Source organism: Bos mutus, chromosome 17 (genome assembly GCF_027580195.1).
Source record: "Bos mutus isolate GX-2022 chromosome 17, NWIPB_WYAK_1.1, whole genome shotgun sequence".
Lineage (NCBI taxonomy): Eukaryota > Metazoa > Chordata > Mammalia > Artiodactyla > Bovidae > Bos > Bos mutus.
In genome coordinates this window covers 27,691,495-27,719,138 of record NC_091633.1, presented here as the reverse complement: position 1 = coordinate 27,719,138, position 27,644 = coordinate 27,691,495, and the positions used below count along the sequence as shown (strand labels likewise).

General features: G+C 53.2%; 1 protein-coding gene across 1 annotated transcript in view; it reads left to right on the top strand.

The window, feature by feature from the left end:
• Positions 1-27,644, top strand: part of GALNT9 (polypeptide N-acetylgalactosaminyltransferase 9) — a 119,495-nt gene that overhangs the window by 32,830 nt on the left and 59,021 nt on the right. Inside the window, exons 2-5 of the mRNA XM_005891207.3 lie at positions 978-1,158; positions 20,001-20,167; positions 22,391-22,565; positions 26,976-27,173. Of these exons, the coding sequence (XP_005891269.1) occupies positions 978-1,158; positions 20,001-20,167; positions 22,391-22,565; positions 26,976-27,173 (721 nt within the window). The remainder of the gene's footprint in view (positions 1-977; positions 1,159-20,000; positions 20,168-22,390; positions 22,566-26,975; positions 27,174-27,644) is intronic.

Below are 27,644 nucleotides of genomic sequence, written 5' to 3'. Positions count from 1 at the left end.
TTTTGGCTTTAGCATCATTCCTTCCAAAGAACACCCAGGACTGATCTCCTTCAGAATGGACTGGTTGGATCTCCTTGCAGTCCAAGGGACTCTCAAGAGTCTTCTCCAACACCACAGTTCAAAAGCATCAATTCTTCGGTGCTCAGCTTTCTTCACAGTCCAACTCTCACATCCACACAAGACTACTGGAAAACCATAGCCAATCTGTAGTTGATGGTAAATAGAATTGTACTTATGTTTTCCTCTGTGCCTTGGGAAACTTCTTGCTCAACAATACTTTTGAGACTCATCCAGGTTGTTGCATATTTGGTAGTTCCTTCCTTTCCATCCCAAAGTAGCGTTGCATTGTGTGGATGTGCAATTAGTTGGAATTATGACGATCAACAATATTAAGGATTGGGAGCAGCTGCTTTACATTTTTAAAGTTCACTTATTTTTATTTGACATTAAAAAAACCCAGTAGCGTTTGCTTCTTCGAACAGTTTTGGGTTTGCAGAAACACTGAGTAGAAAGTACAGAGAGTTGTCATGTAGCCCCTCCCCTGACTCAGTTTACCCTGTTATTCACACCTTGCATTAATGTGGTACATTTGTTAAGATTAATGAACCTACATTGACTCATCCTAATTACTCAAAGTCCATAATTTACATGAGGGTTCACTCTTGGTGTCCTACTTGCTCTGGGTTTGAACAAATGTATGTTAACATGTATCCATCATTATAGAAAGTTTCACTGCCCTAAAAATTCTCTGTGTTCTGTCTGTTCATTCCTACCCTGAAACCTTGGCACTGGTCCTTATACTGTTCCCATAGCTTTGCCTTCCTGCAATGTCCTATAGTTGGAATTCTGCAACATGTGAGAAATTGGCTGTGCTTGCATCCGAAAGAAAGGGGCTGTCAGGGCGAGGCGGGGAGGAGGGTGGGGGAGGGACACGGTAGGACCTGGAACCTGCCTGACCCCTTCTTTTCTCCCACCAGGTCTTGCCAAGCCCATTGGTCTGGTGGAGGGGCCAGGAGGCCTGGGCCAGGGCGGCATGGCGGCCACGCTGCGGGATGACAGCCAGGAGACGGAAGGCAAGTTCGAGGAATACGGGTACAATGCACAGCTCAGCGACCGCATCTCCCTGGACCGTAGCATCCCGGACTACAGGCCCAAAAAGTGAGTACGTGGCCTCTCCCACAGGCACCTCCAAGCAGCACCCCTGCAGGCCCGGGCTCCTGGCACCCAGACATTTACAGGGCAGAGCGGAGGCAAGGGCGCCCTGGCTGGTTGGGCCCTCCCCATCTGCCTTCTCCGGGTTCTCTGCCCTCGGCGTCCTGCCCCCTGTGCCCTGGGTGTCCCCTGCGGGTGCCTACCACAGGACTGAGTCTGGACCCGCCCAGGAGGCTGGGCCTCACAAGCTGATGCTCCAGCTGATGCTTTAGATGACACAAGTGACAAGTGACACAAGCTTGAAGCATCAGGCTCTGCCAAGTACATTTGTCCTCCCTGCTTTTGGTCCAGGAACTGCGACGGTGGGTGGAGAGTCTGCCTGAAACGAGCCTTGCCTATGTCTAAAAGATATTCCCATGTCTGTCAGTTGCCTCTAAATCCCAGGCCCACTGATCCCCAAAGCCACAGCAGTTGAGTCAGAAAAGTCAGACCCACGGATGGCTGTGGCCTTGCCTTCCGGTCCCTTGACTGGTTCCTGGTCTCAGACCACTGCATTCTATACTAAAGCTCACCAGGTCCTTTGGCAGAGGTGAGATTGGAACAAAATGCCATACTGAATGGACCTCATTGCTTTAATAAATCATCCAAGCAGGGTGCCTAGGCACTGGGCATGAATTAAGAGTTTGGCCAGACTCCTTGCTATGGCTCCAGCCACAGCTGGGAACCTAGAACAAGCAAAACACTTTCAGCCACACCTTTCCAGCAGAGATCGGAGTTTAGGCCTAGGCTGGGCTGAGCAGCCGTGTAGTCAGAGTTGATACCGTGGGTCCTGAGTTGGTGACAGGCCGTGCCTTGGCCTCTGAAGCAGTCTTTCAGGAAAGGCAGATGGGGGTGGGAGTGTGTCTACTCTTAGCTCCTGTCTTGGTTTACCCCTCTTCCTGCTGTGACCTCTGAGACAGGACTCTGGTTTATAAAGTGGTCCCAGAAGCTCTTCCCAGATGGCTCAGTGGCAAAGAATCTGCCTGCCAATGCAGGAAATGCAGGAGACATGAGTTTTATCTCTGGGTCAGGAAGATCCCCTGGAGAAGGAAATAACAATCCACTCCAGTATTCTTGCCTGGGAAATCCCCTGGACAGAAGAGCCTAGCAGGCAACATTCCATCGGTTTGCAGAGTCTGATGACAGCAACTGAGCACAAACACACACCCAGAAGCCCTGGGAGGGAATGGGAAGGCTGAAGGGAAGGGCTGGACCCTGAGAGGGTGCATCATTGTTGTGGGTTCAGGTGGACGGTGGCAGATCAGTTCCACTGGGGATGGGGGCAGCTATGGAGTTGACCGTGGGGTTACCCCAGCCTAGGGAGGACCGGGGAGCGGTTCTCCCAGACTCCTCATTCATCCAAACTTGAGGTCTTGCTGCAGGGGCAGTGAGGTGAGATGCCCAGAGACCAATTTCCAGGTGTGGGACAGGGCTGGTGTGACCACGGGACCGCAGCAGAAAGTGCTGGGGCCTGGGACCTGGTAACCAGCCTGTCTGCCCCATTCTGATTCCATGTCCTCACCCCACCCTGTCCCTCAGATGTGCTGGTGTGTTCCCTGGACAGCTTGGAGCCACACGGTGGGAGGTTAGGCTCCCTTGTGACTCCATCCCAAGAAATTACCCTTCTGTCCCCGTTACAGTCAGAGAGCCTAGAGCGGGCGGCTCCCACCTGCTCCACCATGCGCTGCAGGTGACCATGCTACTCTGAAATGTTACCACTGAAATAGCACAAGTAGTGCCTCTTTCCATTTGCAGGGATGACATAAAGGTCCCCTTTTGAATAAAAAGTGCATTTAGGTGTAAAAAGCCCAATTTGGAGAAATATCCTAGGTAAGTAAGAAGGCAGGGGGTGCTGAGATTGACAGCAGACAAGCATGGACCTGAACGAGTCAGGTTTGGGAAACGCCAGTCTGTGCTCTGAGGGTGCGTGAGCACGCGCATGTGCTCGCGTGAGAACTTACGTGAGTGCGCCTGTGCTCCAGTGTGCGTTGATTTCTGAAAGCCACCCCCACCCCCGCCACCCTTCAACTGTGTCCTGACTTTTGGAGAATGACCCCAGTTACCCAGTCAGCAGAGTCAGCACAGCTGCTGGAATTTAGCGCCATTCTTGGCTCTGAGCCCCTGGCAGCCATGGTGTCATTCAGAGGACCCCAAAGGGCAGCTTCAATAACTCACTAAAGGGCTCGCAGGGCTCAGCAGAGCTGTTACACGTGGTGCAGCTTGTTGTCACTGAAGGACAACAGGAAGGAGTCCCGGATGCCCCTCGGAGCCGTGGGGCTCACGGGGACAGTGCCAGATTCTCTCTGCAGTGAGGTGTTAGCGCACGGGGACGTATTGCCATCAGGGGCACCCTTGAGCCTTGGTGTCTGGGTTTTTACTGGCTGACCTCAGTCTCCAAGCTCCTGCAGAGGTCCAGCGGAGGCCCCACATGAACTCGCTTGCAGCAAAGATTATCCTGCGAGGCTCCAGGCTTCTCATCAAGCAGGATGTTCCAAGGGCTCAGAGGTCACCTCCCAGGAGGTACAGAGCGTGGACAAGCCAGACTCCCTCCTGTGACCTCTCCCCATGCACGTGGTCCTAGTGGGGACACCTCAGCTGACTTGGCTCAGAGGTGGTGCCATGCTCCACCTCCCTGTGTCACATGGCATATCGGGTCACAGGACCCCGTCCCTGTGACTCCCCAGGAGACTTGCAGCCACTGGACGTGGGTCAGAGACAGTAGGAGAGTGTTCCTTCCCCTGCTGCATCTCTTCCCTTTACCTCATAGCATTCGTTGTCATGACTGAAGAAAGCCCTTTCTTACCCTGTTTCCCAGTTACCACATCCTTTCTGTGGTTCTGTGGAACCTTCTAGAACCCTTCCACGCTGCCTCTGTATGGCTGTACCCCTTGCCCAGTAGGCATCGGGCTTGTGTCCAGTCACAAAGAAGTTACGGCGGTGCTGAAGCCTCTGTGATCCTCTGATTCCTCCAGGCCTGCTTTCCAAGTGGTCCCAGCCCTCCGGGCTCAGAGTAACTGAACCTCTGGCATTCCAGACGCCCCAGCCCTGGGCCAAGGGCAGAGGTCTCCCAATGGTCTTGCTACCTCTCCAAACATCAGAGCAGTAGCAGTTACAGAACAGATGAGAATCTGCCTGTAACACACTTGTCCTTTGCCTCCTCCAGATCCACTTCTCTTTCTTTGGGTAGTAGCTCCCGGTTCAATGTGGGGACCAATGGAAACCTCCCATTTCTGCTGGAGTTGGTCACATGACCCAGGGCTAAGCCAATCAGAGCTTATGGTCAACTAGCCACAGTGATTGGATCAGGAAGATCACATGGTCTACAGCAGTTGAGAATGTGTCTTGGAATTACTTGAGGCCATGAGGAAAAGCCAAGCTTTTACCCCCCAAAGTAAAACTGCAAGTTTAGGAGCCTGGGGAGCCACACCATCTTATCAACAGGAAGAGCTTGAGCTCCCAGGGCTCACCTGCGAAACCCAAGAAAAATATCCAGTGCAGGGTAAGGCAGAGCTGGGAGGTGGAGAGGAACTGGGTTCTAGTGTCATGCTATGAGCACCTAGATTTAGCTGTCCCTGAATCCACTTGCAATAAATTACCAATAAATGAAAAAATAAATCCTCTAGACTCTGCAGTAAATTAGAATATGCACACATTCATTGTTGTTTTAGTTACCAAGTCACGTCCAAGTCTTTGCAACCCCAGGCTCCTCTGTCCTTCTCTGGGGACAGGAGCTTCTGTCCCCAGGCTCCTCCTGGGATTTCCCAGGCAAGAATACTGGAGTGGGTTGCCATTTCCCTCTCTAGGGTGGTCTTCCTGGTGCAGAGATGGAATCCATGTCTCCTGCTTGGCAGGTGGATTCTTTACACCTACATGTGTATATTTAAATGTTTTGCTCAAGCAAATTTGCATTGGCCTTTCTGATTTCTAAGTGGAAAGTGCTCCACCTGATGTGTGTGGTGTGTCACTGCACACCCTCCTGTCCTTGGAAGCACCTCCTGGGTCTTGCTGGGCCTGGGATCTGCTCGAGCAGCTAGAGCAATTCTGACTTTCCCTTTGAGGATTCAGACCCGCCCTCCCCTCACAGAGCAGGCGGGCCACCTGTGAGGAACCTCAGTCTGCCAGAATAAAAACTGACAGAGCGATCAATCCCAGTTGTCATTCTCACATTACAAAAGAAGACATCAGGGCGAACTTTGAAAGAGCTGACATTTACAATCCACCTTAATTGATAGAAACCTGATTTACAGAAACTGTGATCTGCAGGGGCAGAGCTCTCTGCCTCCCTGAATTAGAGAATGTGGATTATATTTAGTTACTTGTTTGTTTATATACAAATTCTTCCCCCCAAAAAGAAATGAGAAGTCTTTGGCACCAGGTGCCCCTATCCCCATGGGCAATGTGGCTGGGGAACTAGAAATAAAAGGAGGCCTTCCCATTCTCCTCCCCATGCCTCTCCTTCATGTCCCTCCCCCATACCCTTCCACCTCTCCCCTCCTGCCCCATATGCTCTACCCTGGGCCTCTCTCGAGCTTATTGCCTCCAGTCACTCAGCCCAGAGCTTTCCTCTATGCTCAGCAGACTGCATCCAGGGGATTATTCAAGGCATTTTGAGAGCATTGCATAAAACATGGGCCCCAGTTTGCTGAGTTGGTAAGACTTAAAACCCAATTGAAAATGACTTAAGGAAAAAAAAAAGGAATTTATTGGCTCAGGCACCGAATTGTAGGCTTTCAGGTGTGGCTTGATCTAGGGGATGCTGCTGTTAGCCATCAGCTCTGCTTGCCTTCAAGTCGGCCCCAGGATCAGTCGGGATCCTGGAAGGAAACTGATGGCATCCTCAGGTGGAATGTAGGCAGAATCTAGGAAACCCACGAGGGATGTTGAGGCATCAGAGAGTACAGCAATAAGTGCTCAATAAAATGCAGTATTCTTGTGCCTTATGTTCTGCAGTGGGGTGGGGGAGTGTCAGAAAATCTTTTCTGAAAAAGGCCATGTGTTAAAAATAAAACAAACCCCTCACTGTTTACTCTCACAATGATACCACACTCACAAGAATTATGGTATCAGATGTGTAAGTTTTCCCACACTGACCAATTCTCTGACATCAGCTACATGTCCTACAGTTCGATTCTGTTCTGACACCATCTGCTTGCAGTCAGTGTTAGACCCCACAGGTGAAACTCAGATGTGAATCTCAAATCTAGGCTGCCCCTGGCACTTCTGACCCCTCCTTGGCTTCAGACACTTGCTCACGGAACTCAGGCAAACACCTCTGTTTACTGGCCTCTTCTGTAATAAAGATATGATAAAGGTCACAGAGGGACAGCCAGATGGGGAGTGCCCAGGGACATCTGGGAGGGTCCCAAGCACAGGAGATTCCCCTGGAGGAGTACCCACCCTCCCGGCTTCCCAGGCACTCGTCGTAAAGAGCCTGCCTCCAGTACGGGCAGATGTAGGAGACGCAGGTTTGATCCTTGGGTCTGGAAGATTCTCTGGAGGAGGGCATGGCAACCCACTGCAGTATTCTTGCCTGGAGAATCCCATGGACAGAGAAGTCTGGCAGGCTACAGTCCATGGGGTCACAAAGAGTCAGACACGACTGAAGTGACTTAGCATGCAACCTCTTGGCACGGGTTATTTGGGAACCCAGAAACTCTGAATCATCTACTTTAGAGACTTTTATAAATGCTTCATCACATAGGCATGGTCCATTTTTAGCTTCACTTTCAGCCCCTTCCTCCCTGGAGGGTGGAGATGGGGGTGAGTGTCCTAACTTCTAATCATGGTTTGGTCCTTCTGGTGACCGGTCCCCAAGCACGACCCACCCAGAATCACCTCATTAGAACAAAACTTCTTCCCTAAACCCAGGAGTTTCAAGGCACTCAGGAGCTCAGTGTAGGCACTCTGACTTCGCCCATCACCCTGGAGGTTCCAAGGGTGTCGCCCTGTGTCAGGAGATGGGGGCAGAGACCAGTATGTATTTCTCATAATTTCATGAGGCAGAGAGTAAATGTTTCAGGCTTTTGAGAAGGGTTGAGAGCAGCCACAGTTGATACGTAAGTGAATGGGCTTGGCTATGGCCCCACAAAACTATTTACACCATCAGGAAGCAGCCTGTGTCTGGCGAATTTTCCCGGTCTTACCTTCTCACATCACCCGGTTCACATATCACATTTTTCAAAGGTGGATTCAAAACCCTTCTCTGGAGCCCTGCCCCGCCTTCATCAAGAGGTGGAGACAGTGTCCCTCTGCTTGCAATCGGGTGGGCTTGTATGGCTGGTCATCCCACTGAGGAGGACGGAGGGGAGGCAGTAGGGCTTCAGGGGTCCCCAGCCAGCCAGCCACGGCCCCTGGCACACGAGCTGTCATGTTGTGAGGAAACCTCAGCGTGTTCTGTCAGAGTGTCCACCTGGCCAGGCTCTGAGAGCCAGGATCAGAGACACGCCAGCCAGCGCGCCTGCCCCCGGCCCCACCCAACAGCCCAGGCTGCAGTACCTGACCTGATATTGCCAGCTGAGGCTTCTAGGGGCCACGACAGGGACTCAGAGGACGATGTGATGGGCTAAGGATGCCTGGCACCCGAGGGAGGAGGTCCCAGCCTGGCCCTGCAGCGAGGCTGATACGGGGCTTGCGAGGCTGACAGTGGCAGGTGACGTGTCATGGCCATGCCTGCTGCTTTTGAGGCCCTCAGCAAACGTCCATGGAGGATTAAATGAGCAAATGCACAAATGCAAGCTCGGTCTATGCCCGTTGGAAACTTTCAGAGTTTGGTTTCCTGAGCAGCCTTTAGCTCCCGGAGCCCATCCATCCAATCGGAAACTTCCCTACTGACTGGTTCTGGCAGGTGTGGTCCTCAGAATCACACGTGAAGGTAGGAGCCTGTGCATGTCTGCACTGGGCCTGCACACATGTGTGGATGTGTGCTAATCCCAGCTGGCAACCCCTTCCAGTCTCAAACCAAAGTCTCTACCTTTCTCCGTTAGGTACACTATCGATTTCCCTTTGTCTGGAGGTAGATAGGTTTTCTAATTAAGCAGCAGCTTTAATTATGCCACAAAGCACATAGCATAGATCTTGATTATTAAGACTGGGTCTCGGATAATGGAAGGAAGACTGGCAAACCCAAATTAAACAGCATCATAAAAATGAATGGCCTCATCTGAGACCCCATCCTGCCCCCCGTTAGGTGTTGGCGAAGACTTAGTGCCTGTTAATCGTCTCCGCTGCGCACGGCTTGGCTGTCAAGTGTAATAAGTGCAGACTTAGTGGATGGCGACTGTGAGGCACTGCAGGCAGGCCCCGCATGCCGATCCGACTCCACGCAGTGGCTCCAACACCGCTGCTGGCGGGCTGAGGGTCTGCGAGTGGAGGCGTGTCCCAGACGGATGGGATGGGATGGACAGTGTGGGGTTGTCATGGAAACATGCCGGTTTCTTTCCTCCTCGGGTGGAACTGCTGTAGCCAGTTGACCCTCTTCCCCTCCCGCCAGCTCCCAGAGCCCCCGGAGCCGCGTCTGTGCTCAGGGAAAGAGGGGTCTACGGAGGGTGGGGACCCAGCAGGTGAGCCTGCTTCTCAGCGTGGGATGGTCACTGCTGGGAACAGACCCCCAACCTCTTGCTCTCCTGCTGACTGGGCTCTTCCTTGGAGCCAGCTGGTCCCCTGGTAGCAGGTCCAAGGCTTTATTAGTTTCAAGAGACAGGAGAAGCAGGGGCCGCCTGCCCCGTGGCTCCATCTCAGCTGCGGATGTGCTGGATGGCGGACAAGGGCCCAGTCAATGTGGGGCTGGATGAACAAACACCTGGGGTCCCATGTTTCCCTTCCCTTCCACCGTCCTCCCCATGGGCTCACCAAGCATCCTCAGAGGCCCTGCTGGGGCTTCTGGAGCAACAGAATGAAGACATCGGTGCTGGGCTGGCCTCCTGCATGTGAAAGGTCATTGGCCTCTGGCCCAGCGACCTCAGGGGCTGTCTGAGGGAGGGCCTGGAGGGACCGGAGGTCATACGCCCTGAAGATCGCGCACTTGGGCCCTGATGGACCTTGCTGTCCAGGCAGAGGCACTCCAGGAGGCCCAGGGCTCCTCTGTAGCATTGCACCCAGGGATATGCGGCCTGGCCACTGGTGTAGTCCACTCGTTTTCCTGGGTGTGGGCAGGCCTCAGGGCACCTAGATAGCGACCATGCCCTTCAGCCCACAATTCCAAGTGTGACTATCCCACTGGGCCTCTTATGAGGGGGATGTGGGAGGGGTCTTTCTGTGCATGGCCCAACATTCTGTTTCTGACTAGCTTTTGCTCTGAGCTCTGAAGGTGTGCGTGCTCAGATCTCCTCAAATATGTGGTGTCGAGATCGTGCATCGCAGTCCACGCGTCTCTCTGAGGGTTCATGCAAGTCACCCTGCAGCTGCTTACTGCATGCAAGTGGGGGCCTGGGTGTCGGAGAGTGAGTGCTCCATCTGTGCTTGCCTTCAGCTCCACGCACAGGTGCCTCCAACAAATGTGAGCCATTTGGCTTCCCTCAAATCTGTCTGCTAATGTGGGGGACACGGTTTTGATCCCTAGTCCGGGAAGACCCCACGTGCCTCAGGGCAACTAAGTCCTTGTGCCACAGCTGCTGAGCTGGTGCTTTAAAGCCGGAGAGCCAAAACAAGAGAAGCCACCGCCATGAGAAACCTGGCATCGCAACCAGAGATTAACCCCCACTTGCCACAACTAGAGAAAGCCCTCCATCAACAACAAAGACCCAGTAGAGCCGCAAATCATTAAAAATAAATAAATGAATAAAATGTGAGCCGTTAACATCTCCACAGCGTGTGGTCGTGTGCAAGGTGCCCTATGTGTGCACGCATGAGAACGCACACATGGGCATGTGTAATACATGCGTGTACATCTATGTTGTATGTATGTGTATTTGCATAGTGTTTTACTTGTGTGAAAGTGAAAGTTGCTCAGTCGTGTCTGACTCTGTGTGTGGGCTTCCTTGATAGCTCAGCTCGTAAAGAATCCACCTGCCACGCAGGATACCCCGGTTCAATCCTAGGTCAGGAAGATCCGCTGGAGAAGGGATAGGCTACCCACTCGAGTATTCTTGGGCTTCCCTGGTGGCTCAGCTGATAAAGAATCTGCCTGTGATGTTGGAGACCTGGGTTCAGTCCCTGGGTTGGGAAGATTCCCTGGAGAATGGAACAGCTACCCATTCCAGTATTCTGGACTGGAGAATGCCATGGACATGGGGTCACAAAGAGGCGGACACGAATGAGCGACTTTCACTTCACTATTACTTGTGTGCATGTGTGCTTATACATCTGTGCAGTGTATGCACACAAGTGCATGTGTGTGCACATACAGATTGTTTCTGAGAGGTCTTGTAGCCAACTCCCTGGACAGAAGGATGGACTCAGTCTTGGGAAGACAGAACCCCTAAGCAGGAGGCTCTGGTGTTTCTCATCCTGCTGGTCTTCAGTTCCTACCTTCCCTAGCAGCCTCATCTGTGCTGGTTTTCTGTGGGGGCTGCTCTGCCTCTGTGCCCATCAGAATCCTGCCTTGGGTATTGTGGTGGCCCGAGCTAGCTGGGGATTCCAGGCTCACCTTGATGTCCCCGAGAGGGCAGGAGCATGTTGACCCCGCAGGCAGATGCCGCTGCCTTGGTGACAGGCTTCCTACAACCCTCCTGGCAGCTGTTCCCTGAAACATCAGTCTCAGCTTCCCTGGCCTGTGCTCAGCCCAGACCTGTATCCTCCGCCTGGAGATGGATGTGTGCCCTGTTGTCACCAGGCGAAGCTTACTGTCCCCCTGGGAGGCCACCGCCACTTCATCCCCTCTCCATCCCGCGTTTATCTCTCCTGCGGCACAAAGGGCGTCCCCATAAATTTCCATTAGTGTCGCTGCCATGGCCCCGCTTCCCGTGAGGCCAGCCGGGACACCGCCTGCTGCGCATTCCAGCCACGACCTCAGAAGTGGCTTCGAGAGCTCATAACCGCCTGCTGCTCTCCGGGTCTATAAATCCTCTCCAAATGGCTTGGTGGTTGAGGATGTCTGACTTCTCTGGCTCCAGGTGGGGCACGCAAAGGCCGAGTCAGAGCCTCTTGGTGTGGGGGGAGCACACAGCCCAGCCCCTCCTGCAACTGTGATCTGGCGGGCGTGGGGGCGAGTGTGAAGCCCGCCAGCCTGCGGAAGCCTCCACTGTGTGCCCAGCACCGTGCAGGACACCATGTGTCCACGAGAAGGATGGAGCTGCCAGGCTTTGGGGAACATACCTGTCGCAGTTATAGCTGCTGCTCAGTCAGCTGTGTTAAACCACATTTTAATGGACTCAGAGGCAAGGGGTCAGACCGGGTGCAGAGGAAATTGACTCTGAGCGATGCCTTCTGGGGCTGCTCTGAGAAGGAGTGATGTTGGTGGGGGCGCTCAGCGATGGGGGCTGGAGTCACCTGAGGGTGCCATCATATACGTGCCTGCCAGCAGATGTGCAGTCCACTGAGCACCCACACAGGGCCCCTTTGCATGGCCTGCACCTCCTCTCAGCCTGGCAGCCAGGGCAGAGTCCGGTTCCCTCTGTGGTACCACTTGGCCCCAGAACAGAGACCCAGCACACAGAACCTTGTTGCTCTTCATGGCGCAGCTCAGAAGCCAAGTGACATCCTTCCCTGTGTTCTGTTGGCGAGAGGCTGCTGAGCCCCTGAGGTTTGAGGGGAGGGAGGCAAAGTGCTAGGAGGGTTGGGAGCTGATGTTGCAGCATCTTTGGAAAGCATAATCTGCCAGAACACCCATCTCAGACTGTCGTGGGGTGACATTTGGGGGTACAGGGGCTGATGACTTTCAAGGTAGAAGTGGGATTCCCCCTAAAAAGAATGAATGTTCCATATCAGAAAGAATGCTTTCATATGAATAACCCAGCAACTCAGGAGTGGCTGCAACTACAATGGAATTCCTAATCTCAGATAACAAGAAGTCCACAGGCTTGAGAGGGGACAAAGCTGTGCATTGGTGGCTCAGTGACATCACCGGGGACCTGTACTCTTTCCAACTTTCTGCTCTGCCACACTCAGTGCGTTGGGCTTATGCTCCTCATGGTCACAATATGGCTGCTGCAGCTCTCAGCATCACATCTTCATAAGTCAAATTTCCAAAGGGCTAGAATAAATACGTTCCTACATCTTGTTGCTCTTTAAGAACAGAGGAAGCTTCCCAGGGTCCCCAGGAGGCTTTCCCTCACGTGTCCTGGGTTGTTGTGTGTCTCACCTGTGAACCATGAAAGGCAAGGGTGCTTTCCTGCTCCTTCTCAGAGCCCCTGCAGAGTTTGGTTTGTTCAGTCTCTGCCTCACAGGATGATGGGGACACCCGAGTCTTGGAGACGGGAGTTTGCTGAGAATTTAACTCAGGGGTTTGGCAGTTGGTTCTCCCCTCCTCTAGAGGCAATCAAGGTTCCAAGCTGGGACTGTGTGTGTCCCAGACAAGGACAGGGTTAGGATGAAGCAGCTCGTGTCATCTCCACCAACAATATGATAAAAGCCCCTAGCTCACCCGGACAGGGACATCTTGAGATGGAATGTGCTATGGCCAAGGCAGTGGCCAGGCTAACCCCTGTGAGCGCTGAACCCACCAGCTCCCCTGTCTTCCCCTCTCTGCAGGGACTCAGGGATGCTCAGGATGCTACAGCCAGGCAGACCCCTCCTGAGGGGCATCCTTGATTTCAGACAAGTGCATCCCTGCATCACGCACATTTTAGGACCTGTGCTGGATCAGGACTCCTTCTATCACAAGTGACAGAAAATCCATCTCAAATTGTCTTAGTCTGGAAAAAGAGAGAAAGGGGGAGAGGCAGGGAGGGGATATATGATTCCTGCAACTACAAAGTCTGGAGGAAGCGCTGGCTTCATGTCGAGTTGGATTTGAGGATCAGCTGATGTCATCTGGACCTGGCATCTCACCGTCTCTCTGGTCTGCTCTTGCCTCATGGCTTCATCCTGACCACTGGGAGCAAAATGAATGCAGCTGCTGCAGCCTCACATCTTATCTCCCCAAGGCCTCAGACAACATTTCTGTGGCTCTGTGTGTCTATTCCGGAGCTATTGGTGAACTGCCTGGCTCAGACCTAGTCACATCCCTCACTGCATCCAGGGGCTGGGACTTAGAATGTGATGATGGGAAGTGGACTTCATGTGTTACTGGGGAAGGGGAAGGGGAAGGGGCTGAGCTGGACCACAGCAAATGTCCTCAGCCTGAGACAGGATGGACAGGACTCTGGCTGGTGTTACATTTTCAGGGGGAGGAAGGGACCTTGAGAGGGTTGCACTGCAACAGGTGTCAGTCACCAGGTACACTGGGATGGGTGCCGAGAGCCTGATAATGCTAGAATGGTTGCCGAATTCAAGGCCTCCAGGGTCAGACCTCAGATCCTGGACCAGGGCTCCTTACTGGGTAATGTCACCTCAGGGCACATTTAGAGGTGTTTGGAGGCACTCTGGATTGTCTCGACCTAGGTGGGGGCCAGGGATGCTGCTAAATGCTATCGTTTACAAGACAACCCCCACAACAGAGAATTAACTGAATTATCCCGCCCCAAAATCCAGAGGGCTGAGACTGGGAAAACCTGGTCTGGTTGGATTACACGTGGCTCAGCAGGGACTGAAGAGTCCTCTGAATAAGGCAAATGCCCCCAAGGTGGGTACACAACTCCTCTGTCAAGGGCTTATGGGTGTGTGTGGCATGTGTGAGCGTGGACATGCGTGTGCCCATGTGGGGTATACATGCACACGTATCCTCAAATTCAGCTTGAACCTCACTCACGTTTAGACTTCTGGTGTTTCCCCCATACAGAATTATCCAGAGGTTTGTCCACATGTGTCATAGCTTTAAACGTGCATCTCACAGCCCGCCTTTGAGTTCACAAGGAGCTATGATGATATGTGTTGAAGCCTTTGGAGCGTCTGCAGTCCTGGGTGCTGGTGAGGCAGTGACCAGACAAATTGGAAGCCCTGCCTGGGGCTCCCAGCCCGGGAGGCAGAGCAGAGTAGCAGTCAGTGATGTGGCCATATAGGGGAGATGTGTGCCAGGCAGGGCGGGCACGCAAGGCCCTGAGGCAGGAGCAGACTCTCGTGCTCTTGGAAGCACTGGGGCCCTGAGGGGCCATCAGGTGAGCAAGAGGAAAAATACAGAGGTCAGGTCAGAGGGGACCCAGCTCACATCCTAGAGATCGTGCCTTTCTTAGTGGGTGGTGAGCACATGCAGGAAGAGGGTCAAGGGACAGGTAGGGGAGACCAAAGTCAAGGCCAAGGCTTTGCCAGAGCAGCTGGGACTGGAAAGGGATGAATTTGTTGTGAAGGGGAGCAGGGAGGGTAATAGTAGGAGGGAGGGGGTCAGGGAGACAGGGTCTCGTTCTCTCCTGACCTGTGACTGTCTAGGGAAGGGTGGGGACACCCCGCTACGGGTTTGAACATAAAAATGTTATGTTGATGTAACATTCAATGTCAAGTTGAAATAATTATAGTGTATCACCCGGTCTTCTCTCAGTTTTACAGTAAGCCAAGAGCGCGTGGGTGTGCCCTGGGTCTCCCTCCCCCTCTGGAGGCCCCGGGTGGGGATGATGGAGGTCCTTCTCCCTCTTTTCCCATGTCCCCCACTCTGTCCCCTGCATCTGCCCCACTCCCAGACCCATTCTGGATCACTGTGATTACAAGCTCTCAGAGCCGCCCTCTTGCTGAACTCTGATTCTTTCCAAACTCCGTCAACTTGGTTTATTTTCTGTCTGACAGAAATAGGGCTTTTAATTACAAAGAGCCCTCTGGTTCTACTTAGACGGACTTATTCCAGGACTGCTGCGTGATGGTCAGTTTTGTTTCCACCATCACATCCAGCCCCTCCCTGGCTCCAGTGCAGGGCAGGGAGGCCACTGAGCCTTGAAACTGAAAGCTGATTCAGGCACAGAAAGAGATGTGGAAACACAGTGCCACGGCTGGGAGGAGAAGCAGGCACATCGTGGGACGGGCTGGCCCGGCGGCCAGTGGAGCTTGTCCTGGTACAAAGGCAGGACCAGAGCAGCTCGGCCTAAGGTCAAGTTCACGTGCGCTACGGGCTGGGTACCTGGGATCAGAGACTGTAAAGAAAAGCAGAGAGGAGGAGGCTGCTCTTTGGACGGTAACATTCCTGATCTCCAGTGGGGTATTAGCACAGGTTTCTTACTGCCTCACTGACATCTTACCTACTTATGTGTGAAAAACAAACCCTTCTATCGGCTCAATATTTATTTTTTTAATTTTTATTTTTTGTGGCCCCTGCAAAGCTTGTGGAATCTTGGCTCCCCGATCAGGCATTGAATTTGGGCCCTCAGCAGTGAAAGCAAAGAGTCCTAACCACTGAACCACCAGAGAACACCCTCTGCTCAATATTTAACACAAACAATTTTATTTTCCAACTGAAAAGGGGATTATATGCTAAGGAAAACAGATTATTTTTATGCAAATTTGCGCTGGAGAAAAATGAGCCACCTCTGTTGCACGATTTCTAACTTAAATAACAATTTGTAAGCTGCAAATGTTTGCAACGGGTGTGATTTGTTAAGTGTAGACAAACAATAAAGTGAGACAGCTCATCGCCCAGTGGGAAACATGCCCTACACACCCCCAGTCCATGGGACGGCCCGGTCCTTGCCTGGCTGGGTCCTACTTATCTTTTGGATTTTTCTGTGGGCTGACTTGTGTGTCCCCCCAAATCCATATGTTAAAGTCCTAATGCCAGGACCTCAGGATGTAACTGTATGTGGAGGTGGGGCCTATAAACGGGTGACTGAGGTAAAGTGAGGCTGCAAAGTGGGGCTAATCCCACAGGACTGGTGTCCTTATGAGAGGAGATCCGGACACAGACACACAGGTACAACTGTGTGGGGATGCAGGGAGGAGACGGCTGTATGCATGTCAAGGAGCGAGGCCTCAGAGACCAGCCCTGGGACACCCCGGCCTTGGACTTCCAGCCTCTGGACCTGGGACTATAAATATCTGGGTGTATGTTTCCAGGGCCTAAACGGACTGACTGTTCTGGGACCCCCATACCTCCTCCGCTGCCTTGTCCAAAGACACCTCCCTGTGGCCACTCTTCACCCCGTCACCCTGCTCTATTCTCTGCAGTCAAAACCTTTGTTTCCGTGCTCGCCCCCCAACCCCCGTGCCCTCACAAGTGGAAGCCGTGGGGGCGGGCACCTTGTCCCTTCTGGCCAGTATGGCCTCCAGCCCCTGAAAGGAGTCTCATGTGAAATGTGTCCCCGGGAGACGGCTGCAGATGCTGGTGGCTTCTCCACAGGCAGCGCCAGGTGGCTATTGCCAGTTGAAACCTCTTTTAGAACAGAAGTTTGTGGCCCAGTGGCAAAGCCGGAGAGGTCCCTGGCCTCCTAACCTGGTCATGGAGAGAGAGGAAGGGGGACGAGAGCTCCCACGCCCTCCAGACTCCGCCAGCTTCCTCGACACCCTGAACACAGTGGAGGTTCCTGCTGCGCTGAGGTCGCTGTGCACCGAGACGGGGGCGGGGGAGCCCATGAGTGTCAGGACTCGGCCATGCATGACCTATTTACTTGTTCTTTCTTCCCCTTGTCAACAAGTGCTGTAAGCCCTACTGCGTGACCAACTCTGGGGTCTTGGGGTACAGCAGTGAAGGAGCCTGCTCTTGGGTGGCCTGCAGTGGGGGGCGAGAGACCCTAAAGAAGCCACGTGAGGACGCCTGAGGACAGTGGGCTGGGAAGAAGGTGCAGGAATGCCAGCACCCAGGCCTTTGGGATGGGGAGGCAGTGGGGGGCACTGCAGCCCCTCCCCTGCAGGCCCCCAAGAACCCCTCCTCCAAACACATCCTTCCTGTCTGCAACTGCAGCTGCGGCCACTCTCAAGATAGATTTCCTTCCTCAAGGTGTGTTTTTTTTTTTTCCTGTTTTACACATTTTGCAGGTTCATGAAAATCATACATTCCAACTTTCTTCCTCTACAGAAACATGGAGTGAAGTCTTCTTGTCAGAAAGCATTTTCCTGAGTGATGAACTCTCCCTGCAGCACCGCAGCCCATACCAATGTGACAGTGACGCAGGGCTCTCCTTAGTCATAGAGCCAGGCTGGCACTCTAACCCCAGCTGGGAGCAGGCAGGGAGGGAGGGCCCCCCTCAAGGCTCGCTCCCCGCTGGCTGGGGGCAGCCAGCACCAGCTCTGAGGGCAGCACTCACTACAGGAGGGGGGAGTTAACCGCCAGGATCCTCACATTTCTGTTAGGGCTGCTGAGGGAGCTGGAGGGCTGAGATACAGAGAGCAGGTGCTGTGCGCTGGGGACCCTCAGCTGTTGCTATCATCCTGATTGGTTGTCATCATGATTAATTATCCATTAGTATTAGTTATTATCACAATTCATTATCATCAGTATCAGTTATCCTCGTTATTATTTATCATCATGATCAGTTATTCTCATAATTGATTATTATAGTTATTGCTTATCATCATGGTTGGTTATGCCCAGTATTGGTCATCTTTCTCAAACAGCTCTACCCCGTTCTCACCCTTGCTGCTGCTGCTGCTAAGTCGCTTCAGTTGTGTCCGACTCTGTGCAACCCCATAGACAGCAGCCCACCAGGCTCCCCCGTCCCTGGGATTCTCCAGGCAAGAACACTGGAGTGGGTTGCTATTTCCTTCTCCAATGCATGAAAGTGAAAAGTGAAAGTGAAGTCGCTCAGTTGTGTCCGACTCCTATCGACCCCATGGACTGAAGCCTACCAGGCTCCTCCGTCCACGGGATTTTCCAGGCAAGAGTACTGGAGTGGGGTGCTATTGCCTTCTCCGTTCTCACCCTTAGCCCCCAACAACTACAATGACTTCCCATTTTAATTTTTTTTTAATATTTATTTTTCTTTATTTGTTGACTGCACAGGGTCTTAGTTGCAGCAGGTAGGATCTGGTTCCTTGACCAGCGATCAAACCCAGGAGCCCTGTATTGGGAGTGTAGAGTCCTAGTCACTGGATCACCAGGGAAGTCCCCCCGCCACCACCATCTTTAAATAAAGCTCTTTCTCCCGTTGTGGGATAGGCAGGACTGATCTTGGTCTAAGTGTGTCCCCCCAAAGATGTCCAAATCTATCTGCCAGGACCTCAGAATGTTTCTGATTAGGAAATGGGGTTGTTGAAGGTGTAATTAGTTAAGATGAGGCCATACTGGAGCAGTATGACCCCTAACCTAATGACTGGTTAGCTGATGAGAATAGGAAGCACATGGATGGATAGGAAGGAGGCTGTGATGAGAGTGGGTCACTCCCAGTGTGGGCCCTGTGGGACTGCCCAGGTCACAGGCCCACAGACCCAGCCCAGCCTGTGAAATTCCTGCTTCATAAAAATCTAAATTTCTCTGTTTTGCAAATACATGACCACTTTCTGTAAATGTCCTATGAGCCTAAGGAAAAAAAAAAATTCCCTGAAGGAATTAGGGGTTTCCTTATGTAAATTCCTTCATGGTCTCAATTTTTCAGTCTGCCCAGTCTGAAGGTGACGCACAGTTATGGTTTCATCAAACTCTCCTTACTTTTCTAGTCATTTTCCCTTTTATACCCAGCTGCAAGTTCACTTTGGGATAACAGTTTATAATTATTATGTCTCCTTCATAAAGAGCTTTCTCCATCCTGTGTGATATCTGTGCTGAATGTCTGGCTTAGGGAGGCAGTATTTGTCTGGCATCTCTTTCTCACTTGTTTATATTTCCAATCTTTTTTTTAAAAAATCACTCTATTTTAATTGTGTTTATTATAAACCATAAACAGCAGAGCTGTGTGTGTATGAATATGTGAGTGAATGTGTGCATGTGTGTATGTGCATTAGTGTGTAAGTATCTAACTTCATTGAACAGCCTCTGCTATTTTAAAGAGAATTAGTTTACTTACATTTATTGTAGCAGCCAACATACTTGAGTTCCTTCTGTCTTACTTTATTACCTACTTCAATTTTTGTTCCTTTTCCCCCCACTTCTCTATTTTTGATAATTTCCCCATGTTCCCTTGTGAATTTATTCCACTGTATTATTACATTAACAGGCACTCACCAGCCTTATTCCACGCTCAATTATGGAATATTTTGCTTTCCCTGCTCCCTTCATTTCCCTTCCCACATCCCTACTTCCAAGATAAGACCTTTGGAGAAGATACTTCATCATTCTATTTTATCTTGACACTGAGGTTAGGCGGAGGCCACGACTAGGCTGTCCCATACAGACATCTCTCCTAGTTCCACAGCCCTCATCCAACACTTGTGTACTTGTCATCACTGTTTACTCAGATCCCACTTCAGAGGACAGCGTCTGTTGAGCATAGGACCTTCCCAGTAGACGCCCTCTGTCTAGCAGCCACCAACACCATGACCTCCTGGGGCACAGATAGGGCTGGGCATGGGGAGTGGCTGATGTGGGCTCCAGGCTGGAGCTCTCCCGGACCCTCCACTGGACTGCACTAAGAGATGATCATCTCTCCTTCACTTCTCTTTCATGCCTCCCAAGGGTGTCAAAACAAATGTTCCAAGCGATCTCAGTGGGACGTTAATCCCTTACAGGTGCAATTTCCCTGTCTTTCCTCAAGGAGAGAGCAGGGTCCAGGGTCAGAGTATGGAAGTCAGGGTTTCTGAGATGAACACCATCCCTCTGTTTCTCTCCCTGTGCTCATTCCTTTTCTAACCGTGGTATCCCTATTGCTCTTCCATCGGTAGCAGGATTTAGAAGTGGTCCCGATGGGCCTCCTATGGGGGCTCCAGGCTCCCACCTCCCCGTCCTGTCCCGACACTGACCTCTGCCCCCCATGCCATCTCTCCTGCAGGTGCAGACAGATGACCTACTCGGATGACCTGCCCCAGATCTCTGTGGTGTTCATCTTTGTCAATGAAGCCCTCTCAGTCATCCTGCGCTCCGTCCACAGCGTGGTCAACCACACGCCCTCCCAGCTCCTCAAGGAGGTGATCCTGGTGGACGACAACAGTGATAATGGTGAGTGGGGCCAGCTCAGCACCCCAGCAAGGGAAGCATGTTGCAGCCCTGGAGCCCAGAATTCTGAATTCAGGGTATGGCCAGGGCCACGTTTCCTCCAGAGGCTGCAGGAGAGGATCCCTCCTGCCTCTCCCAGCTTCTGCCGGCTGTTGGCATCCTTGGTGTCCTGGGCTTGTGGCCACACCTCTCCCGTCTCTGCCTCCATCTTCACAAGGTGTCTTCTGGTGTGCTTGTGTCTCTCCTTTTCTCATAAAGACCTTCATCCTTGAATTTAAGGCCCATCCTAATCCAGAAGGTTTTCATCTCAAGACCCTTAACCTTTTATATCCACAAAACCCCTATTTCCAATTGAGGTTCTGGGTGGACCTGAGTTTGGGGGTGGTGGCTATTCAACCCCTACAGCCATCATCCAGAAAGGCCCCCCATGTGTTAAGTCTCTCTATGCTAATCACACCTTCACTTCTTGTTTGTGGACAAAACTCCAGTGGGAGGCTTGCTGATGGGGAAGGGGCCAGTGCTCACAGCTGGAGTGTGGGCCCCAGGGATCTCTTGTCATGGCCCCGCGTCAGCCTCCACCCAGCCCAGGCATTTATCCACACCCACCAGGCACATGGGGCTCCAAGCCCCCAGCAAGGGTCTGGAGGTTCCTGGCCTGTCCTCATCTGTTCCTCTGCAGAAGCAGAGAGGAGCATGGACCCCACTACCGGCAGCTCCCACACCAAGGTCCTGGTGCGCTGAGCTGTGACTGTTGGGTCTCTCCATCATTGCAGTCTCTCCTTCTCACGTCAGGAGTCAGGGGGAGCGTGGAGGAAAGCGGGGAGAGGCGTCCCAGAGCCCTCCTGGCCTGAAGGAGCTCCAGCCTCGCCTGTGCTCTGTGTCTGTGCCAGGAGAGCCCCGCCCAACACTGCCAAGGGAGCGAGAATGAGGCCTGGAGAGCGCAGGACAGAGCACAGGGACACTGCTCCGGGACCCACTGGCTATGCAGCTGGAGCCCTCTGTGGGGCCAGGCTGCCCTCCTGGGAGTATCCACTAGAGCCTGGTGGTGGGCATGTAGGGGAAGGCCTCTGGGTGGTGGAGGTCTTCTGCGAGAAGTCCCTATAGCCAAGGCGTGAGAGTATTGACAAAGGCCCTGGAGCAAGGATCCAGTTCAAACCCTCTCAGCTCCTCCTGCTCAGCCCCGAGCCCACACCCCAGCCCTCTGCTCCTCCCTGCACCTCCTGCCCACCCACTCCCCTACCCCTGAGAGCAGCCAAGGGTGTCTCCACACTGCTCATTTCCCATACCTGTAACGTCCTCCTCTCTTCCCCGCCGGCTCCCTGTCCTGTCACAGCCCACGTGACCTTCACAGGCCACCCCTGTCCCTGCCCCGCCGACCTGGAGAAGCCCCCGCCACACTCAGACGCCCACTCCCTTTCCCCTTTTTCTTTTTTCATTTTGGCTAATGTTTGCTATTATTGTGACCTATTTTGTTGCTTGTAGTTTTAGCCCTTGGGAGCTTCCTCACAAAGACTCCTGGGCCCTCATCCGTTTTTTCAATGACTTATTGAGTTGAAATTCTCATAATGTAAAATTAACCATTTACAAAATAATTATAGGGCTCAGGGGTATCAAGGACATTCATATCATTGTATAGCCATCACCACCATCACCAGCAGAACCTTTTCATCTTCCCCAAATGAAACTCTGTCCCCATTAACTCCCCACCCCCCTCCCATTCTGCTTTCTGTCCCTATGGATATGTCTGCTCCAGGGACCTCATGTAAGTGGAATCACACAGCACTTGTCCTTTGGGGACTGGATTATTTCACTGAGCATCATGTTCTCGAGTTTATCTACCTTGTAACATGTGTCAGAGTTTCCTTTCTAAGGCCGGACCGTATTCCATTGTGTGGATGCGCCACACTTTGTTTATCCATCCATCTGCCCGTGGACTGCATTCCTACAGTTGAGTAATTCAGCCCCGTTTTCTCTTATTCTCATAACACGTTCTCTGCCTGGATCAATCTGGCTTGATAGCTCGTGGTCTCTCCCGCTGGAACACAGCTCCACAAGGTGGGGGTCTTATCTCTCCGAAATGCCCCCAGCACCTTGAGCCATGTCCAGCTGTGGTGTGTCCTCTTACAGTTTATGAAGTATGGATCCGGAGCCCACAGTGACCGTGCATCTCAGTGGCCTCGGGCTCTCCCACAGTGCCATACCTGAAACTTCTCCGTGTCCCCACAGTGGAACTCAAGCTCAACCTGGACCAATACGTCAGCAAGAGATACCCGGGCCTGGTGAAGATCGTCCGCAACAGCAGGCGGGAAGGCCTGATCCGGGCGCGGTTACAGGGTTGGAAGGTCGCCACGGCCCCCGTCGTTGGCTTCTTTGATGCCCATGTGGAGTTCAGCACAGGCTGGTAAGGCTGGGGCCCGGGGCCAAGTGGAGCTGTGCCCTGGGTGGGGTCTGCTAGGGCCTGCAGGAGCCGGGCAAACAGGATGAGTCTGGTGGGCCACGAGGCCACTCCATGTGCAGTTCCTAGAACCCAGAACCCTGTTTGTGATGCCTGTGTATGAGGACTGATCTGTGTTCCCACCTTGTTCCCAAAGGAATTTGAATTGTCCAGTCATTCCAGCAGCGACAGTTCAAATGAGGATGTTCATGTGACCTTAGGTCAGGGAGGTAAACACAAGATTGGGTCTCGTGTATATGAAATGTGGTCTATCGGGTCTCGGTTAATAGAAACCCAAATCTAGTTGGAAGCAATTTCTCATCCTTGTGAGAAAGTCCTAGGACACAGCATCTGCCCATTTTCTCCCACCCATCTATTCAGGGGCGAGATGGGCTTCTAATGAGAAACGTGGAGGGGGATCTGGCCAGGGGAGTGATCAGGACACCAAGGAGTGGCTGGGATACAGGGTAGTGGCCGGGACACCACAGAGACACCCAAGCACGTGTGCAGGACGACCTAGAGGTGCCCCGGGGGGCAGGGACCCTGCAGGGCCTCGGTGCTCAGTGTGAACCCCAGACCAGCAGCATCTGATGCCCCTGAGAGCTACCAGGAAGTACAGGTCTGTGGGATACAGGGTCTCAGGGTGGGGCCCCAGATCTGTGCTCTCTCGCCTGGGGATGTTCATGAGGCTCTGCCCAAAGGTGGCCAGTGATGCCTTAAGAACAGAGTCATTTGTCCAGCAAATTATCCACACAGGGCTTCAGAGCTGCGGGTGGCCCTGCTGCCTCTATCCAGACCCTGCTGTCCCTAGGCAGGCGGTGAGCTGATGCTCTCACAGCAGGTGCCTGAGGATGTGTTGCTAGAACAGAAGGATGTGCTTCAAAGTTTTCTGGAAAGCGCCCGCTGGGCTCTTGGTATATTTCCTAATTTCCTCTCTGGTGGCTGCATCTGGGAGTCGCCCCCTGAGCCCTCACTCCCACCAGGCCCTGCAGAGGACCTGAGAGGAATAAACAGCAGCTGGGTGGGGAGGGCAGAGCTTGGCGATCCCGCGGGAAGGATCGGGACAGGACAGTTGGGCCACCAACATGATGCGAGTGTTTGAGCCCTGGGCAAGCCTTGGTTTCTTCATGCACTGACTGGTGATGTTAGAGAGCTGGATTGTTGCCAAGGTTACATGTGGGATGCTTGTGAACAGTGCCGGCTTCGGCACACAGGTGTCAGACAAGTGCCCAGCTGGGACTGAAGACTGAGACCCCAGGGGACCACCTGTGTTGGAGGGGCTGGGACATGAGAAAGTGGAGGGAGGGTCACCCAGTGCATGTCCTGGGGCTGCCATAACAATGACCAAAGGCTAGTGGCTCAAAACGAGAGAAATTCATTCTCTCACAGCTCTGGGGCCAGAAGTCAAAATCAAGGTGCAGGCAGGGCTGGGCTCCCCAGGAAGCCCTTGGGGAGGAGCCTCCCACCTCTTCCAGCTCTGATGGCTCCGGGCGTCCAGGCCTGTGGCAGCATCCGTCCATCTCTGCCTCCGCCATCACATGGCTTCTCCTTTGTGTCCTCCCTCTCCTTTCTCTTAGAAGGACACACCTTGGATTCAAGGTTCACCCCAATCCAGGGTGATCTCATCTTGGGTTTTTTAACTGAATTACCTCTGCAAAGACTCTGTTTCCCAGTAAGGTCACATCCCAGGTTCCAAGTGGACCAGTCTTTGTGGGAGGACACCATTCACCCCTCTTCCAGCTCTGGGGCCCCAGGAGTCCCTGCGCTTGTGACCGCATCCCTCCAATCTTTGTGTCCGTCTTCACATGGCTTCTCCCCTCTGTGTGACTGTGCCTCTCCCCTTCTCTCTTCTAAAGACCCTTGTCTGTGGATTTAGGGCCTGCCTAGGCTTCCCTGGTGGCTCAGATGGTAAAGAATCTGCCTGCAATGCAAGAGACCTGGGTTCGATCCCTGGGTCAGGAAGGTCTCCTGGAGAAGGAAATGGCAACCCACTCCAGTATTCTTGCCCGGAGAATTCCATGGACAGAGGAGCCTGGTGGGCTAAAGTCCGTGGGGTTGCAAAGAGTCGGACACACCTGAGCCATAATGCACGCACACACACAGGTCACTCAGTGTGATCTCACCTGAAGATCATTATGTTAAACCCACAGTGGTAGGGTATGCAAGGGGTCCACAGTGGGCGGGGAGCATGAACCCCTCACCCAGGGGCAGCCTGCAGCCCCTACCAGCCGAGCAGCAGGGAAAAGTCAGCCCTGTGTACCCAGTTTGCCCCATTTCAAGAGAAACTAAAACTCACTCTTCTTTATATCAAATCTCCCAAGTCACATCTTTAAACTCTCTGAAGCCTAAACTAAGAGGTTCACTGAGATATTCCCTCAAGGGAGATGAGAGGGTCATAGGGAGGGGGTGGGCATGCTGATCAAGCCCCACAGTGCCTGGCCAGGTGTCCCCAGCTGGGGCCCCTGAGGGTCTGGCCTTCGGGACCTCTCAAAGTTCCCGGTTTTCCTAACTGCTGCTTTGGTTGGACCAGGGCTTTGGTGCCTGGTAGGCAGGTGAATGGAGCCCTTTCCTTCCACACTCCTGCACTCCCGCTGGTACATCTCAGCCAGCCCAGGACCACCAGTGTGTTCTCAGGGCTGGTTCTGACCCAGCGCATGCCTAACCGAGATGTGAGTTCTGAATTCCCCTGCTGGCCCCCATTTCCCTCTCCTGCCACCCTCATGAAGCGACTTCTTTTCCCATGACATCTGTCATCTTCGGTCATAATGACATGCTATGGTCCGCCCTCCACCAGGGTCATGCATACTGTTGTGTAGGTTGTGCCCTGCTCAGCTGTACTCGAAGGGCTTTCTGTCCCTCTCATGTATGTTAAACTCCCTGGAGCATTTGGAGGATGTTTGGGAGAGTCACAAGTCTATCACATCAAAATGCCATTTGAAACTACTGTAACTTTAATTTTACCACTGAAAACCCAGTTATCCATCTGCAAATAGCCCTCCCCTCCCAGAACTGCCTCTATAAAGATTCTGCCTTATTAGCGCATGTGGCATTTGCAGAGAGCTTTTCATCTCTGAAGCACTTTGCTAACAGTAATTAATTAATCCTCCTCATGAAGCTGAAAGGCAGGTAAATACCAGGCTCTTGCTTGGAAGGATGGGAAGAAAGGCTGGCTATAAGGTGAATCTGGCCAGGCAGGGTCAGAAACCTCTCACCCTGACCCCAGCCCCCGCTGTCCCTCCCTGAGCTCGGCCCCTGTCCCCCTGTTCCTCTCTCTGGTCCCCCAGTCAGCAGGCTGCTCATGACCCTGTTGAACTCCAGCCCCTTGGGCAGCATCTCATCCTTGCAGGAGACAAGGTCATCTCCAGAGTGAAATGCTACCTGTTTGCCCCTGGGGACTCCTGCATTGGAAATTCACAACCCACAGCCTTTGTCCTCTGGTCTCTCTCCTCTCTGCCTTCCTCGCCTGCACGGTCACCATCTCTCCACTCCCGCTGCCTGGCCTGCTTCCCAAGCACACCAGCACATCCCAGGGGCTCAGTGCTGGCTGCTCTTTCTGTGTGCAGCACCCCACTTGCCTCCCCTAACAACCAGCTGCTACATCCTACACCACCTCTGCTCATCACCCAGTGCAACCTACCCTGAACACCCTATTTAAAACAGCAATTCCAAATCACCCTTATTTTGCCCTCTTTTTCTGTCACAATGCATATCACCTCCTAATATATCATTTACTTATACATTTTTGTCTGTCCCCCCATACCCACTCAGTCAGGCCCACCACATACTGTTGTGTAGGTTGTGCACTGCACAATAGCGCTTGTTAGCCTTTCTGTCCCTTCAGTATATCCTAAGCTCCCGGAGGCATAGCTTTTTTTTTTTTTTTTTCTAGTTCACGGGTATGCGCCTATGTGTTACAAGAGGGTGTGGCACATTCAGGCCTCCATTCCTGCTTGTAAATGAATGTACCTTCCAGCCCTGGAGGGAAGGCCTGCCAGGAAGTAGGATTCACTTGCCAGAAAAGCCAGGCTGTGAGGCAGGCCGGCTGTCAGACTAAGCTGACTCACAGAGCTCTCTGGAGCCAGGACAGCTCATCAGATGTCAGAGATGGGGCCTGGATGGTGTTTAGATCCCTAGTGTCAATCGCTGGTTAGCCACGGGCTGCCTCAGGCAGAGCGAGACCTCGGGCAGCCGGGTGTGCGGCCCAGACGACTCCGGGGCTTCCAGAGGTGCAGCGCTTGGATCTACCCTCCGCAGGGTTGGTCTAGCCCAACATTAGATGCGGGTGTGGCCGCCTGGGTCCTGGCTCCCTACCTAGGGGGACGGGACGGGGGTCCCTGGCATCCGTGCCCTTCCTCAGGGACCTGCGTCTCCTTGCAGGGCCGAGCCCGCCCTTACGCGGATCCGGGAGGACCGCCGGCGGATCGTCCTGCCAGCCATCGACAACATCAAGTACGACACGTTCGAGGTGCAGCAATACGCCAGCGCAGCCCACGGCTACAACTGGGGCCTTTGGTGCATGTACATCGTCCCGCCCCAGGACTGGCTGGACCGTGGCGACGAGGCGGCGCCCATCAGGTGAGCTGGCCACCAGGGCCACTGGGGCGGGGCCTGCACTGGAGGAGTCAGGTGGGTGGGGTCACTGGGGCGCGGCCTGGCCTGGAAAGAGCCAGGACAGTGAGGTGGGGCAGGGCTGCAGCAGGGGCCTTGGGAACTGGAGGGACAGGTGGCATTCCTCTGCAGAAAGCCAAGGCCTGGCACCAGGTGGGAGAGTAGAAACAGCAGGATGCGGTCAGTCCAGGGTTTCCCTGGGTGTGAAGAGGGACATGGCGGTGTGATGGGGAAATGGGAAGTGGCTCCAGATTGTGACCTGAGTGATAACCAGGAGATCAAGATGGCAGAGTAGAAGGACATATGCTCATCTTCCCCTGCGAGAACTCCAAAATTACAACTTGCTGCTGAACAACCATCGACAGGAGAATGTTAGATCCCAACAAAAAAAAAGATATCCCACATCCAAGGGCAAAGGAGAAGTCCCAGCAGGATGGT